The sequence below is a fragment of the Nicotiana sylvestris genome, chromosome 4 (assembly GCF_000393655.2).
Source record: "Nicotiana sylvestris chromosome 4, ASM39365v2, whole genome shotgun sequence".
Classification (NCBI taxonomy): domain Eukaryota; kingdom Viridiplantae; phylum Streptophyta; class Magnoliopsida; order Solanales; family Solanaceae; genus Nicotiana; species Nicotiana sylvestris.
In genome coordinates this window covers 178,053,474-178,070,962 of record NC_091060.1, presented here as the reverse complement: position 1 = coordinate 178,070,962, position 17,489 = coordinate 178,053,474, and the positions used below count along the sequence as shown (strand labels likewise).

Genomic DNA, 17,489 nt, shown 5'->3' with positions numbered 1-17,489 from the left:
TGTCGTCAAATATTGGGGCCTACCCAAAGATATTGTTAGTGATCGTGACTCACGCTTCACTAGCAACTTTTGGACCCAACTCTTTAAGTGTCTTGGGTCGAAGCTGAATCACAGCTCAAGTTTTCATCCGCAATCTGATGGCCAGACGGAGCGGTTCAATGGTATGTTGGAGGAATATTTGCGTCATTTTGTAACCGGATCGCAGAAGAATTGGGTGAAGCTTCTGGATGCTGCTCAACTGTGTTTCAATTCACAAAAGAGCTCTAGTACAAACAAAAGCGCTTTTGAAATTGTTACCGGACAGCAACCGCTACTCCCACACACCGTCAATGCACCAAATATGTCTAAATCTCCTCGAGCTGCTAGCTTCTCTAAAGAGTGGAAGCAAAATTTGGAGATAGTGCGGAGCTATCTTGTCAAGGCTCAAAAGCGGATGAAGAGGCATGCTGATCAGAATCGTCGCTTTGTTGAATACCAAGTAGGAGACAAAGTGATGGTCAAAATTCCAAAACGTTACTTATTTGCAGGGGTCCATGACCCTCGCTTATTGCAAAAATATATTGGACCCTTGTCCATTGAAAGGCGTATTGGGAAAGTTGCATACCGGGTGGATACCCCAGCTTGGTGGAAAATTCATCCTGTCTTCCATGTCAGCCTCCTGAAACCTTTTCGGGAAGACACGGAGGATCCTTCAAGGAGCCAACTCACAATACCCAGTATTCGAGGGCCCAATTCAACCGGGAAAAGGCGTGTTGAAGCTATCCTTGATGATAGAGTGATTCATGCCTCAAGGAAGGATCACCAAGAGTTCTTGGTAAAATGGCAGGGCTGTGATGCAGAGGAGAACACTTGGGAGAGGGAAACAAACCTCAAAGCCTACAAGAACCTAATTGAAGATTATCTTGCAAGTAAGGCGCCGAGGACGTCGCCAACTCAGGTGGGGGAGAATGTCATGGGCGGCTTTCCAGTCGTGCCCCATGACCCCTTGGGCGCGCCCCGTGGCGTCCTAGCAAGCCTTCCAACGCCTAGCACCACGGACGGCCCCGTGGTCTTGGCCGCGCCAAGTGACAAGCGCGCATGTGCCTCTGTCGCCCCACCTCGCCAGCGCCCAACCGTAGGCAGATGCCAACAGCACCGCGCGCGTAGACAACGCCGCGCACGCATATCCTGATGCCAAAGACAATGATGCGGACAACGGACCTGTTTTCTGCCTTATAGCAAACTAAGTCTTTTTCATTGTAAATATAGAGTAGTTTTATTCCATGTACTTCCATTATGTTTCTCTAGCTTAATCAAGTCTAGTCTTGTAGCTTTGGATTATTTTTTTTAAGCATTATTAGGGGGGATCAAGCAATCAAACTTTCTAGCAAGCAAACAATTCTCTGTACTGGTGTCTCTCCCCCTCGACACCGCGTTGCCTTTCTGTAATAGCTTTCATTAATGCAATCAAGCTTTCTTTCATTCTCAATTCTCATTCGTGTTCTCTCAATTGCTCTTGACATTGGTTTTCCCGTACGGCACTAACAATCTAGTCTAGCGTACGGAGGGGACCTCAGTTGGCGGACAACAACTGCACTGACATCAGTTGCTTAGCCTTACTTCGCCCTTCCAAGGACTCTCAGGAAGGCGCCGCGTAATACTACTTATGCATGTTAGGTAATGGCATCTAACCAAAGGATGTGGTGCTCCTTTCGTTCCAATGCAGACACCGAATATCGAGTGAGAAATCAAAAAGAAATTACTATAAAACAAAATTGTGTATAAATTATAAGAGTAATATACAAGAAAGGGATGCATATAATGTATTGGAACCTTAATTAATGTAACGTGGAAGTAGTTACTAACGTACTATTACAATTTAATTGTTGCCTTGTATTTTAATTAAATAATTGATTTTGATTGATTTTTTACGTTTAGTTGGATGCAACTCTTATCTCTATATTTTTAACACTGGCATTGACCTAGAAGATGGAGTATAGTTGAATTTAAGTTGAGGCGGAACTAGGATTTCAAGTTTATGAGTTCGGAATTTTAATTTTTTTAAATTATCAGGTTCTAAATTAATAATTCATATATGTTTAATAAAAAATTTAAGATAAAAACATAATTTGAATCAAAATAATTAAATTCCGGCCGAACTCGTAACCAATACTGTGCCTCCGCCTCTGAAGGTAAGAGCTGGCAAAGTGGCAACTCTTTCTTTTTCTTGTGTATTTATCGATGTTTGGAATGGAAGAAGAAGAAGAATATAGAATCTAATCCCAATTTTATGGGAAAACTTTGGGGGTGCAAAGAAAGGGGATCTCGAAACTATTAGTACAAAGTTTTTAAGGATTCGATCTCCTATTGACCCGCTTCAACTCATTTCCCATAGTTTTCTTGACCATCTATAGCTGGCAAGATTTATTGTTTATTTTTTTAATCGGTATTCATAGATTATACACTAATTATATACGGTTATATATATATATATATATATATATATATATATATATATATATTATATTTGCTGGCTATTTTTAATTTAAGTGTTTAGATGGGTAACGATTTAGGTTAATTCAAGCCCTTTTTTTTTCCTGATGCAAGTTGGAACTAAGTATTATACTACATATTATTAAGAATACTAGCTTTAGGATACGTGCGTTGCACGTGTTTATCGCGTCAATCAATTAAAATTTATGTAAAAGAACAAGTTATGTAAAATTGAAATGGACATTAAAATAGATGCAAACATTTGTTTATTAAGTTAATGCGATAGTTAGAGTTACAATAATTGGACCTACAACGATAAATAATTTGATTAAGTTTGTTATATTATTCCTAAATAGTAGGGAATTAATTAAATGATTATTTTTAAATATTAGGGAAATAATCAAATGACTATTTTGTCTAATGTGAACTCTATTTTAAAAAGGGTAAAAAAGGCGAACGATATTTCGCTAAGGACCTTCGTGCTTTTAATATAGTATAGATATTATATATAAATTGTTAAATTCTCTTGATATAAAAAATAATTCGATAGTCGCAAAGGGATTCAAAATTGCCTTAGGTCAATCAGATAAAAGTCAGATTTTCCATTAATGATTCAAAATTGTTGAAATGTTTTAAGATTTATAATTAAATCAAATTTGGGAAATCTTTTCCAATTTTGGGCAACTCAATAAGAGTTTTCCCTTATTATCTGATTATTCCTTAAATGCTTTCGACTTTCGAGCAGAAATTGTGATTCTGTACACTGATCGAAGATTTTACAAATCAACCTTTGACCAAGATTTAAGATTTTCACACAATAATATGTATTATCGAGACTGGAATGAATTCTAACTTTACATTATTTTCCGATGTTTTAACTTCAATACCACACAAGAGGGGTGATTTGTGTATGTCTAATTTTTCGCTTAAACTGATTATGGAAGGACATGGTTCTTCTAAGTGTTCCTTAACCTACTATTGCAGAAATAGTACATGCGGAAAGTAAAGAACACAAGTATTTTACGTGGAAAATACCTGGCTCAAAAAGTGAAAAAACCACGACCTACTTCCCAGTAGGATTTTCTCAAACTCTCCACTAAATCACTGAGCCAAAAATTGCATTTACAAAATACTTTTGTAAACCTATGATTAACTCTAATCCCGTTGTGACAAATAACCTCTAACTGTTGCGACAACTTCAAGTTAACTCTAACTTGAATACTCTGAGTACCTATTACAATTGCCTCTAGATAAAGCTGAAAGGTACAATATGAAAACGCCTACTACAATTGACCTAGAATAAAAGACAGATACTTGGAACTGGTTCTTCTATCTAGTTCACGTAGCTTCAGGTTTGCACACTTGAATCTCACACGAACTGCTTGCAAAAAGCCTTGCTATTTTGCTCTCAATTCACGTTTAACTTCTGCGCTTTTGTGCATTACCTGTAATGTGAGAACATTATGCAATTTATAAAGTGAGTAGATGAAGAAATAACTAGAGTTCTAATGCTACTCTTCCTTGGTGGAAGAGTTCTAATTGATCTCAACTTCTAACTCCTTCCTATCTTGAACAATGTTCTCTTTGAGTAAGGAGTCCTTCTCCTTAACAATTATGCAACCTTTTCGATCGGGAGATATCAAATATACCAAGTTAGACTTATCTCCTTCACGTGCATCCCATATGCTTGAATCTGCCCGTTTCTATGCACCACTAGTTGCTTGGTTTTTGACTTGGAAGAGTTTCAGCATATCTTGAAGAATATTATGATTCTTCTCTTTTTCTCTTGCCAGCTCAGTTCTGAGAGCATCTCTCGCAGTCTTCACCTCAACCAACCTCTTCTTCAGCCTTTCGATCTCAGCATCCTTAGTCTCACTTTCTTGCACCAAGGCTCTGACCTTGCTATTCACCGGTACCTTTTTGGATGAACCAGGTTCTTTAGGAGTGCATTGACTTAATAATCGCAAGCAAGTAGAGTATTAACCCCAAAATGATCCTTGCTTGTACTAACCTCCCACTTCTTCATAGGTACATTGAAATGTGCAAGCACAGTTGTGAGAATGAAGCCATAGGGAATAGTATGAGTTTTGATGCCATTGATAACTCTATCAAGAAGCTGAATTGTAGCTTTCAGTCACTTTCTTTAGCAGGTATGCGAGAGTTTCCTCTACAGATGAACCAGGTTCATCTCCCCAAACAACCATTGCACCTGCGTCTTTGGTTAAACTCACAGGAATGGATGAAGAATCAGCCACTCTTGTCCCCTTTTCCCTCACAGTACTCCTAGCACCCTTGATCTCCTTTTTTTTCTTTTTCATTTTTACCACCAACTTTTCCAGATTCGATAGTCTCAACACCTGCTATAGATCCTACAAATCTATTCTCCAAATTTGTAGCAACTTCACCGCACCAAATTGTCTCAGGAGTAGCTTTAGAATCAAAAGATACCTATTTAGTTTCGGAAGAACCACTTTCTTCTCCCTCAGTAGCAGACTTAAAATAATCTAGGTAGTTTAATACGGTTAGGAGTCTTGAAAGGAGCTGTCTCACTTGTAACGGATAAGTTCAAAAGTAATTTTGGCTTAGGTAGGACTCTGCTCATGATCCAAATATTATTATTCCAAATTATACAGAGTGTAGAAAACATACCGTGTTATCTTGATGAACCTGGTTCTTCACTGATAATTCTCTTGTGTAATTCTAAATTTGCCAAAATAGAGAAAATATCATTAGAGATTAATGAGTCATTTTAACACATGGAACAAGAGTATACTATTGAAAGTATGAGACTGAGCAAGATTTAATATAATTATACACAATTTATAGACTTTCTAACCAAAAAAATTTTTATTTTTTTTTTTTCAATTTTTTCGTTTAACCTTGAACTGGTCCTTTTAGGTGATCTTAATCATCCCTAATTCCAACCTATTCCTCTCAAAGTGATCTCTACTTAAGGCTTTTGTGAAGATATCGGCAATTTTCTTGTCAGTAGCACAAAACTCCACAGTGATCAAGCTTTTCTCATAGTTGTCCCTAAAAAAATAGTGCGTAATATCTATGTGCTTAGTTCTCTTATGATGAACCGGGTTCTTTGACATACTAATGGCACTAGTGTTATCACAAAAAATAGGGATGCAACCAACATCAATTCCAAAGTTCAATAATTGTTGTTTGATCCACAACAATTGAGCACAACATGAAGCAGCAACAATATACTCAGCTTCAGCAGTAGATAAGACCACTGAATTTTGATTTTTGGTAGCCCATGGCACAAGATATGAACCAAGGAAGTGTGCCATACCTGAGGTGCTCTTCCTATCCACAAGGAAACCTGAATAATTAGCGTCAGCATATCCCACTAGGTTAAAATTACTACCTTTTAGATACCAAAGGCAAAGGTCAGTTGTGCCTTTCAAGTATCTCAACATTCTCTTGACATCAGTCAAGTGGGACTCCTTTGGATTTGCCTGAAATCGAGCACAAAGACCTACACTGAAAACAATGCCAGGTCTGCTAGCAGTAAGATACAAAAGAGAACCAATCATTCCCCTATACAACTTCTGATCAACAGATGAACCAGGTTCATCTATATCTAATTTTGTGGCTGTTGCTATAGGAGTATCGATTTCTTTTGATTCTTCCATTTAAAACCTTTTAAGCAACGCTTTCACATATTTCTGTCGATGGATCATAGTTCCATTTGAGTTTTATTTAATTTGTAAGCCTAAAAAGAAATTAAGCTCACCCATCATACTCATTTCAAATTCACTCCCCATTAGTTTAGCAAATTCCTTACTTTATTTATCAGTAGTTGCTCCAAAGGTTATGTCATCAACATATATCTGTACTACTAGAAGATCTTTACCTTTTTCCTTCAAGAATAAAGTATTATCGATTTTACCTCATGTAGCCATGCTCAAGTAGGAATTTTGATAATCTTTTATATCATAGAGTGCTTTATCAAGTTTGTACACATAATTCGGACACTCCTTGCTTTCAAACCTTGGAGGTTGCTTGACAAACACTTCTTCCTTTAAATAGCCATTGAGGAAGGCACTCTTGACATCCATCTGGTGAAGAGTGAATTCCATGTAAGCAGCAAAGGCTACAAGGAGTCTTATTGCTTCCATCCTTGCAACTAGAGCAAAGGTCTCATCATAGTCTATGCCCTCCTCTTGGCTATATCCTTGAACTACTAATCTTGTCTTATTCCTTATAACAGCTCCATCTTCATCAAGTTTGTTTCTGAAGGACCCATTTTGTGCCAATTACTAATCTGTCCTTGGGTCTTGGAATCAGATGCCAACTTGACTCCTTTCAAACTGGTTGAGTTCATCTTGCATTGCATTTACCCAGTCTGCATTCTGCTAAACCTCAACAACATTTTTAGGTTCCATAAGAGATAAGAAAGCATAAAAAATATAATGATTCTTTAATGAAGATTTGGTTTTAATTTCAGAGGTTGGATCAGTAATTATGTTCTCAATGAGATGAGAACTTTGGTACTTGTAAGGTTTCACAACCAACTGGTTTCCTATTGACGTTTCTCCAATGTTTTGTTGCTGAAGAACAGGTTCATGGACAGGTTCTATCGAGGTATGAGATTCAGTTCCTCTTTGTTCAGTTCTCCCTGTTAGGTTGCCCTGCATAGAAGAACATTTTCCTTCTTCTAGAGCATCTTCAACCTGGGCTGTGATTTCATTTAAATTTCTTACCAGCCCAATTGCTTCATCTTCATGTTCCTATCTCTCAGAAAGAATGTTAGTTTCATAAAAAAACTACATGTACATTTTCTTCTGCACACATAGTTCTTTTGTTGTATACCTTATAAGCTTTACTATATGAAGAATATCCCAAGAATACTCCCTTATCACTTTTGGGATCAAACTTACCTAGGGAGTTTTTACCATTGTTTTGCACAAAGCACTTGCATCCAAACGCCCTAAGATGGGATATATTTGGTTTTCTCCCTTTAAGTAACTCATAGGGAGTCTTCTCTACAAGAGGTCTAGTCATGCACCTATTGATGATTTAGTATGCAGTATTTAGAGCTTCTGGGGCAGTTTACTAGAAAGAAGCATAGTCCTAGCCATATCTTCAAGTGTCCTATTCTTTCTTTCAACTACTCCATTTTGTTGTGGAGTCCTAGGAGCAGAAAAATTATGATCTATGCCATGCACATCACAAAATTCAGCAAACTTAGTATTTTCAAATTTAGTTCCATGATCAGACCTAATTGATGCAAGTTGATTACCTAGTTGTTTCTGAGTTTTTCTAACAAAAGAAGTAAACATGTCAAATGCCTCATCTTTAGATGTTAAAAATAATGTCCAGGTAAATCTAGAGTAATCCTCAACAAGCACCATCACATATCTTTTACCACATCTGCTTAATGTTCTCATTGGACCATAGAGATCCATATGGACTAGTTCCACCGTTCTGGTGGTGCTTACCATTTTCTTGCATTTAAAATAGGATCTTACCTGCTTCCCCCTTGAACAAGTCTCACAAACTTTGTCTTTCTTAAAATTGATGTTAGGTAGTCCTATCACCAGGTCCTTAGAGACTAATTTGTTGAGTTGACTCAGGCTTGCATGCTTAAGTCTCTTGTGCCACAGGAGGGGATCATTATCCAACACACTTAGGCAAGTGAGTTCATTTTCTTAGAGTGTGGACAGATCTACAATGTAAATATTATTTACTCTTTTTCCCTGTAAAACAATCTTGTAGTTGTAAGATTTATCACAAAACATTTGGTAAAGGTGAATGCTACCAAGTTACCTTTGTCACACAGTTGTGATACACTGATTAGACTGTATTTCAAGCCATATATCAAGTAGACATTCTCAATAGAGTAAGAGTCTGTCTTCCATACCTTTCCAACCCCAATGTTCTCACCTTTCTTTCCATTTTCAAAGGAGACATTTCCTCCTTTGAGGTCCTCAAGTGAAAGGAAATGGTTCTTGCTTACTGTCATGTGCTTTGAGCAGTTACTATCCATGTACCATATTTAGCTGCTCCCCTTCACTTGGACCTGTAAAAGAAAATTAGTGGTTCGTCTTAGGAACACAAACTAGTTTGGGTCCCTTTCTATAGGCAAAAGAGTGAATCAAATTCTTTTTAGCCCATCCTAGGAGCCTATTTTTCTCTTGAACAAATATTTTATTCTTTTGATTAGCCTTTTCTTTTGCAGTACTGTCACGACCCAAATTTCACAAATGGTCGTGATGGCGCCGGACACCGCTGTCAGGCAAGCCAACCAAAATACTTAATTAAATTCTCGTTTTAAAAATTTTGAAAACTATAATTTTCCTTCAATTTTACTAGTACAAGATAGTCATTTCAAATCAAATATGAATGTTAAGAAGTTAATACAAGATACCCCATAATCATCCCAGAACTCAGTGTCACAAGTGCTTGAGCATTTACTAGGGAGTGAAATAAAAATACAGCAATTGTCCGGAATACAAGTGGACAGAAATAAAAATACTGTACAATACTCTGAAGGAGACTCTGCTGGCTGTGGGTCGTCTCGATAATTGAAGCTCACCTAAGTCTCCGTATCAACCATGCCGCTATGCCACTAAGCCACTAGCCACACATGAACTTGTGCAACAAAAATGCACAGCAAGTGTAGTATGAGTACGAAAACAACATGTACCTAGTGAGTCTTCCGTCTAATCTTGAAGAAGTAGAGATGAGAGGTCGACTTCGATACTTACTAGTGATCCAATAATAATATTTGTAAAAATGGGAGGAGATCTGTCATGCCCCAAAACCCGAGGAGCGCGACCGGCGCTCAACCGAGTAAACTCGACCGAGCAAGCCTATTAGGTCTCATTCTACCCGAACCAACTCATGAATAAATAGTAGATGGACTCTATTAAACAAATTCTGTAAATAAATTATTAACGATTTCCATTTCATTTTCATTAGCAACCTCATTCGCCATTTTACAGGTATTACAAGTTTTATACCTCATTGCCAAACAACAATATTTTTATTCTAAATGTTAATACTTGACACTACCCACGACCTGTCTACGGAGCCTCTAAATACAATTTAAGAATAATACGGAAATGCCAGCAAAAAGGCTCCGATTATACCTTACACAAATACCAAAATAAGACTTCGGAAAGAAAAGCGGCATGAGCCACGCAAGGCCCCGAGAGGAAAGGGGCTCACCAATATAGCTGACGGAAAATGGAGGAGTGCTACTGTTGGTAGACTGGAGTACCTGCTATAGAACCACCTACAATCATAATACGAATGTAGCGCCCCCGGCAAAAGAGACGTCAGTACATTTGAGTTGTACTGGTATGTATGAACAAACTTTACCCCAAGTAAAATCAAGAAATACACAGGTAACAAACAATAATAGAATCAACAATCCAATGCACATGAAAGGAACAACCAAAACCAAACAAGCTCCACAATCTCTCCTTTCCCCTTTCAACATTATTTCATCACATCAATGGTTTCACAACTTTTACATATTTTCATTTCAATAGTGATTTCGATCACTTTTCCACCCTTATTACCTCGACCACCCTTATTATCTCGGCCACCCTTATCACCACAACCCACACCTTATAACTTCGTATTGCGTCGTGCAACCCGATTCCACCGGACAATCAAATTTCACACGACAACAACAATAATTCACAAAGAACTTTCATAACACCAATACCATTTCCATCATATGCAACAACCCGTATACAATTTAAGTCACAACGATAATTGCCCGCGACAAGTCACGTATGATATTACCACAGTTGTTTCAATTGCATCAATTACAATTTCGTTCCATCATTTGTTACAAAGTTCTTACCACATGAACACATTCACACACACACACTTGATTTGTTGCCATTTACTTACACCATTATATCGCAAGACTTAACCAACAACGTTCAAAGCATATTAATCACAAGAATCATCATTTCAAGGAAGCACAAGTTCATATCAACAATTAATACATTTGGGCCCAAGACACCATAGATGTCACCAAGCATTAATTCATGTACAAGGTGTTGTCGTAATCGTTCAACTTATTTACGTCATTTCACAATACCATCTTTCATTACTTACCACGTAGGGTTTTAGCCATTATACACATTCCCACATTTGGACACATTAACGTTCTTTCATTCGTTAACACATACTCACATATCGTCATCCTAAAACATTTACAATCTTAGCACATAATAAGGTAGGCACATCAAATCACATTTTACAGTCACATATAACACGGTGGTGTGGAAATCAACTAAGACAATCAATACACATATTTTCATACAAGGTACACATACCGTATACTCGTCACAACAAGGGGATTCTACAAGAGTTAAAGTTAGCCATACATACCTTAAATTCGCCCTTAATGATACTACAATGATCCAATACACTTAAGCAATGTCAATCTACAATATAACATTCAATAGGACCAATATTAGTAATAAATTCTGTAACTTATGCCCTTTAAGCATATAATCAAACACCTTGTAGGTATAGATCTTTACACCTCATAACTATAGTATTGGTTCACCCAACTATCACCATTAACCAACAATTCATTCCACCATCAGTCCTAACCAATTTATAACTTCCAACAACATATGTGTGACAACCCATCTTCACCCAACCAACAAAATTCCATCAAATAATCACCTTCCAATCTCTACAATGACTATGTATTTATATTAGGAATTTATGGCTTCTAATCACCACACCAAGAGTCCCAATACTTAATTCACACTCATATACCCATAATAAATTCATACATGTAAGTCTAAGGGTGTAGGATTACCTTTTGGAAGAAATCTTGCAAAACTCTCCTTTGAGTTCTTGAAGGAATTTCTTGAAGATATATGTGTTTTATGAGTAGATTTCATCAATACTAGTGTAAGAATAATGGAATTTTGCACCAAGTTAATGAATATTGCTTACCTTGAAGATGGGAGGGGTTGGAGGTCTGAGAGGGTGAAGAAAACCCCAAAATTCGAGCTTGAATGATCAAAAAATGAAGGAAATGTAATACCCCTTCGGTTTTTACACTGACTAGGGGTATTTTAGACATTTTAAATGTTCCACCGCATTCCGCCTCGGTCTGCTGTGGTTTACAGGCAGAAAACCCTTGGTTTGCCGCGGTTCGCCGCGGCCGCGCTCCTGGGCGCGCTGGTGATGCATGTCTGGTAAAATAGTCATAACTTTCTGTATACACCTCCAAATGACAAACAGTTTGTTGCGTTGAGAACTAGACTCAAACGGCTTTAATTTTATAGGTTGTGCATCACTCAACACTTTATATAACTAGAGATATGCTTGTCCAAAGTTAGGTCTTGTGCGCATTCACTTACAACTTTAGCCTATTATGAAATTTTTCCAACTTGGCTTAGACTTAGGCCTCTCCTTAGACCCCAAACTACTTATAATATGACTTATATACTTATTAACTTATCTAATTGATATCCATTATATCATGAACCCTCACTTGCACACAAGATAAAATAATTAGCCTATCTTGGTACCACGAAATCTTAGATTACTTAGCAAAATTTTCTGAGGCTTTACATTCTCCCCCGCTTAGGATCATTCGTCCTCTAATGAGGATCAAGGTTCATTAACTAGCCATCCTTATGTAACTTCAGCTTGTTCACATCATGAAATATATCAACAACCCCGAATTTGGCTAACTCCTTAAATTTTCGAAAATTTCGCCAGAGTTTCCTTTGTAACTAGACCTATCCACCTGCCAGAAGGCCCTAGATACATATCCTAACAGCATATACATGTTTCATAGACATAACATAACTTGTACAACACCAACCATGGCCGTATAGGCAACACATATAATCAAAATGGAATAGTTTAACATGGATCAAATCAAAAGATAAGAGTTCATAGGAACCAAATGCATAAAAGCTATTACATGACTATTCAAAAAAATGTGGGTATTTCTTTCTCATTTCTTCCTCGGCTTCCCAAGTGGCTTCCTCAACCTGCTGGTTTCGCCATAACACTTTTACGGAGGCAATTTCCTTATTTCTCAATTTCCGGACTTGCCTATCTAGAATGGCAACTGGAATTTCTTCATAAGATAATTCTTCATTAACCTCAATAGTTTCAACTGGCACAATAGTGGACGGATCTCCCACTATCTTCTTCAACATAGACACATGGAAGACTGGATGTACCAACGACATCTGGGGTGGCAGCTCGAGCTTGTATGCTACCTGACCAATCCTCTGAATGATTCTGTACGGTCCGATAGACCTCGGACTTAATTTCCCTTTTTTCCCAAATCGCATAATGCCCTTTATGGGAGAAACTTTCAAAAATACCCAATGATCTTCTTTGAACTCCAAATCTCTGCGATGAATGTTCGAATAAAACTTTTGGTGACTCTGAGCAGTTTTCAACCTCTCCTTAATAATCTTGACTTTATCCATGGCCTGATGCACGAGGTCCGGCCCTATCAATTCTGCTTCTCCAACCTCGAACCACCCAATTGGAGACCTGCATCTCCCACCATACAGTGCCTTGAATGGTGCCATCTGGATACTAGCATGGAAGCTGTTGGTGTAAGCAAATTCTATGAGTGGAAAATGGTCATCCCAACTACCCTTGAAATCAATAGTATAGGCACGCAACATGTCTTCAAGCATCTGAATAGTCAGCTCTGCTTGCCCATCGGTTTGTGGATGAAATGTTGTGCTAAGGTTTACCTGCGTACCCAAACCTTGCTGAAATTTCTTCCAAAAGTTGGCCGTGAACTGAGCCCCTCGATCTAAAATGATTGAGACTGGAGTGCCATGCAACCTGACTATTTTTTATATACAACTGAGCATATTGTTACGCTGTGTCGGTAGATTTAACTGGCAAGAAGTGCGCTGATTTTGTGAGTCGGTCAACAATCACCCAAATTGAGTCGAACCTGCGCGGAGTGCGCGACAGCCCTACAACAAAATCCATATTGATCATCTCCCATTTCCACATTGGAATTTCTATGCTTTGAGTCAATCCACCGGGACTTTGATATTCGGCCTTCACTTGTTGACAATTTGGACATTTTGCTACAAAATCCGCCACATCCCTCTTCATGTTGTTCCACCAATAAATTTCCTTGAGATAATGATACATTTTTGTAGAACCGGGGTGCATAGAATACCTGGATGTGTGAGCTTCTGCCATGATCCTTTCCCAAAGACCGTCGATATCAGGAACACATAGGCGGTCTTGGTACCGTAGAGTACCATCATCCATGCCAAAGGAAAAAGCTGTGGTATTGTGTTTGTGAATCCCCTCTTTCAGTTGTGCTAACAATGGATCGTTGAATTGCTTTTCCTTCACCTCCGCTACAAGCGATGATTCGGCCCTATTCTGTATAATTACCCCTCCGCCTTTGATTTGCCCCCAAATGAGCCAAACTCCCCATAGATTTTTGACTAAGTGCATCTGCCACGATATTAGTCTTTCCCAGGTGATAGAGAATGTCGATGTCATAGTCCTTGTGTAACCCGAGCCATCCTCTCTGTCTTAGATTCAACTCCTTTTGTTTAAAAAGAATATATTGAAGGCTCTTGTAGTTCATAAATATATCAACATGGACCCCATACACATAATGTCGCCGAATCTTTATACAAAACTACCGCCGCAAGTTCTAAGTCATGTGTCGAATAGTTCCTTTCATGATTCTTGGGTTGCCTTGAAGCATAAGCGATCACCTGGCCATGTTGCATCAATAGTGGACCATCGATGTCACATTTCTCTTACATATGACCTCCTAGGATTTGAGTTCTTCAATAATTTTCTTGATATGGTTACAATCTTTTGTGAGTACTTGCAACTTGCTCTTCCAAATTCTCAATAAAGACATTACTGGATGAGTTTTCTTATAGGACCTTCTATTTCAAAGGAGTAACATTTTCTAGCCTACGCACACACCTTAATATCATCAACATGCACGACATTACATCAAATGTAATGTAACATTGTGCTCAGACCTTTCCTAGTCAACCTCTTTCCTCCTTGTGTGCCTTATAGGATTTAAGAAACCACTCCACTTCCCTTGTGAACATTTTCATGTTCCCTCCATACTGTTAAACACTTTCCAAAATATGTATCAACAATCTTAATACATATTCAATTCAGAAAGAGCTACTGGCCCAAACAACAACTTGAAATCCTCCTAAATTCTTCAACAAAAACTTCTTGTTTTCCTTCTAAGTGTAACAATTACTCCATCCTCAATAAGTAACTCACCTTATTCCCAATATTGTAGCTACCAATAGTGTTTGTTAGTATTGTGGCTTAAGAGCTATCATGTTAAACATGTTTGGTTCGTAACAAGTGTTCATCCTCTCTCACTACATTTCAAACATTTCCCTTTGTCCTTTGGGTAGATTGTGTTGTTTTGCCCTTTTTGTTCTCCCTTTCGGTCTAGCCAATACATTGGTACTATCTTTTCTGTGTGGACATTCATTCCCATTCCATTTTGCTATAATGCATAGCAGATAGCCTTATTGTGCCACACACTTGTCTGCACCCCATGGACTCGTGGTATCATTGTGTCTGGTTTGTTGAGTTTACCACACCACTATTTCACCACCAGTAGTCTCACTTTCCATTGTAATATGTAGACATGAACTCCCTCTAAATATCTCAATTGATATTTAGTGTCACCCAAGTTGGTAGCATTACGGTTAGTCCTTTATACCTTTAATTAACACTTGTGCTCCAGGCGAGTCCACCATTCTGATACGAACTATTTTGCGATAACCATGGACATCTCAATTTATAGATTTTCTTCCCATTTCTTCTCGCCTCATTACTCCTAGCTAGTGAATAGCCACGCATTCTTCCACATATTATGTGGTCTTTTTCCTTATTTATTTATTTTTTCATTCCGCTCACCTCTTAACTCTTGTTAGGATATCCGTGGGAAAGTGTGTTCATCGTCATATCACTTAACACTTCTTTGCTTGTAAGATTCTTTAGAGGCTCTCCATCAAGCCCAAATACCCTCTTGGGTTATTATTGTATCACATTTATTTCTCCCACTCATTTCGCCTTTCTTAACGCCTTGGCACTTTGGTTAAATCACAGATCTATGATTAGCCCATTCTAAAAACTTGCAACCTTCCATATTTGGCCTATAGTACTTCCTTAGGTTCCATTGTTTCTAACCCTCTAACAAGTATAAAATCCATTTACAAACATACTCTTAGTTTTTAGGATCGTTGACCCTATCATTCACATTGCCATGTATGAAGAATTTACCTTCCTTAACCTTCCATTTTTTTGGGGGGGTACTAGTGGTCTATCATTAGCATATCCTTCCAAATAATCACGTTATCCATTATCACCTTTCTAGACTACTCATGTCTTCAACAAAATATTCAAACATCATAGCTACATGGTCTTACTCTTGTTTCATTGTATTTAAGTGGCCTTACTATGGCCCTTCCTCCCACACTTAGGGCGAATGCCCCGGATTTTGACATAAGTCTTGAATTTAGCAACTTCATGGATATATGTTTCATATATCTATCCCTCACATATATGTTCGACTATTAGGGAGATTGAAGTCAACATTGTATTAACCTCATAAGTTCTCTACTCTTATTCAACCACACGGACTTGGGATTCCAATTCCTCATGTCAATATCCTTTAGGAGTGTAACACAACTTCATACACTTATGGGATTCTTATAACATTCATAGCATAAGGGTCTTCTCATTATGGGTTCAATTGACTCTCATTTCATGACTTTTTGTCTCCCGTGAGAGACCTACATGTTTGTCATTACTCTCCTTGTCATGCCTTACATATATCACATGCTTATTTAACAAATTTTTCTTTTACACCTCAGGATCATATACATGCTTCCCACACTATCAATATGTGCCATATAAGCTTGCATCTCATTTATCAAGTCAATGTCTCTTTGGAGGTGGGTGATCAATTTAAACATTTTTCTCATATAAAGTATGCTTCTGGTACTATGTACGTATCTCATATATCCGTACAATTTGTTCAACATGATACACGTGCCATCTCATTAATATTCAGGCCTTTCCCATTGGTCATTCCATATGACAACATTATTGAAATAGACAAAAGAGCATTTAAACTTATCTCGAATCTCAACGCACGAGTTAGAAGACAATCTTATAGTCAAGCTTTATCGCACGATCTGGAGTGTTGAAGAAGGGTAATATTCCTAAATGTCTATGTAGCCTCCAAATTATAGATGCGGTCGACAACACACCGATAAGAAGGACTCTACTAGACACGGCTCTGAGACATCCTAGGACACTTTAAAACCTTAGGATCTGATACCAAGTTTGTCACGCCCCAAAACCCGAGAAGCGCGACCGGCGCTCAACCGAGTAAACCCGACCGAGCAAGCATGTTAGGTCTCATTCTAACCGAACCAACTCATGAATAAATAGGAGATGGACTCCATTAAACAAATTCTGTAATCATATTATTAACGATTTCCATTTCATTTTCATTAGCAACCTCATTCGCCAGTTTACAGGTATTACAAGTTTTATACCTCATTGCCAAATATCAATATTTTTATTCTAAATGTCAATACCCGACACTACCCATGACCTGTCTACGGAACCTCTAAATGCAACTGAAGAATAATATGGAAATACCGGCAACAAGGCTCTGGCTATACCTTACACAAATACCAAAATAAGACTCCGGGAAGAAAAGCGGAATGAGCCACGCAAGGCCCCGAGAGGAAAGGGGCTCACCAATATAGATGACGGAAAGTGAAGGAGTGCTACTGTTGGTGGACTGGAGTACCTGCTATAGAACCACCTACAATCATAACACGAATGTAGCGCCCCCGGCAAAAGGGACGTCAGTACATTTGAATTGTACTGGTATGTATGAACAAACTTTACCCTAAGTAAAATCAATAAATACATAGGTAACAAACAGTAATAGAATCAACAAGCCAATGCACATGAAAGGAACAACCAAAGCCAAACAAGTT

General features: G+C 38.1%; 1 protein-coding gene across 1 annotated transcript; it reads right to left on the bottom strand.

Annotated features, from left to right (window-relative positions):
* Window positions 1-5,366: 5,366 nt before the first annotated feature.
* LOC138890590 (secreted RxLR effector protein 161-like) lies at window positions 5,367-6,116 on the bottom strand. The gene has a single exon (XM_070173987.1). It carries the CDS (start codon window positions 6,114-6,116, stop codon window positions 5,367-5,369), a length of 750 nt encoding a protein of 249 aa, XP_070030088.1.
* Between the last annotated feature and the right edge of the window lie 11,373 nt (window positions 6,117-17,489).

What these genes read in the sequence shown, in the direction of transcription:
- LOC138890590 (XM_070173987.1), bottom strand. Translation starts at nt 6,116, where the DNA reads ATGGAAGAATCAAAAGAAATCGATACTCCTATAGCAACAGCCACAAAA.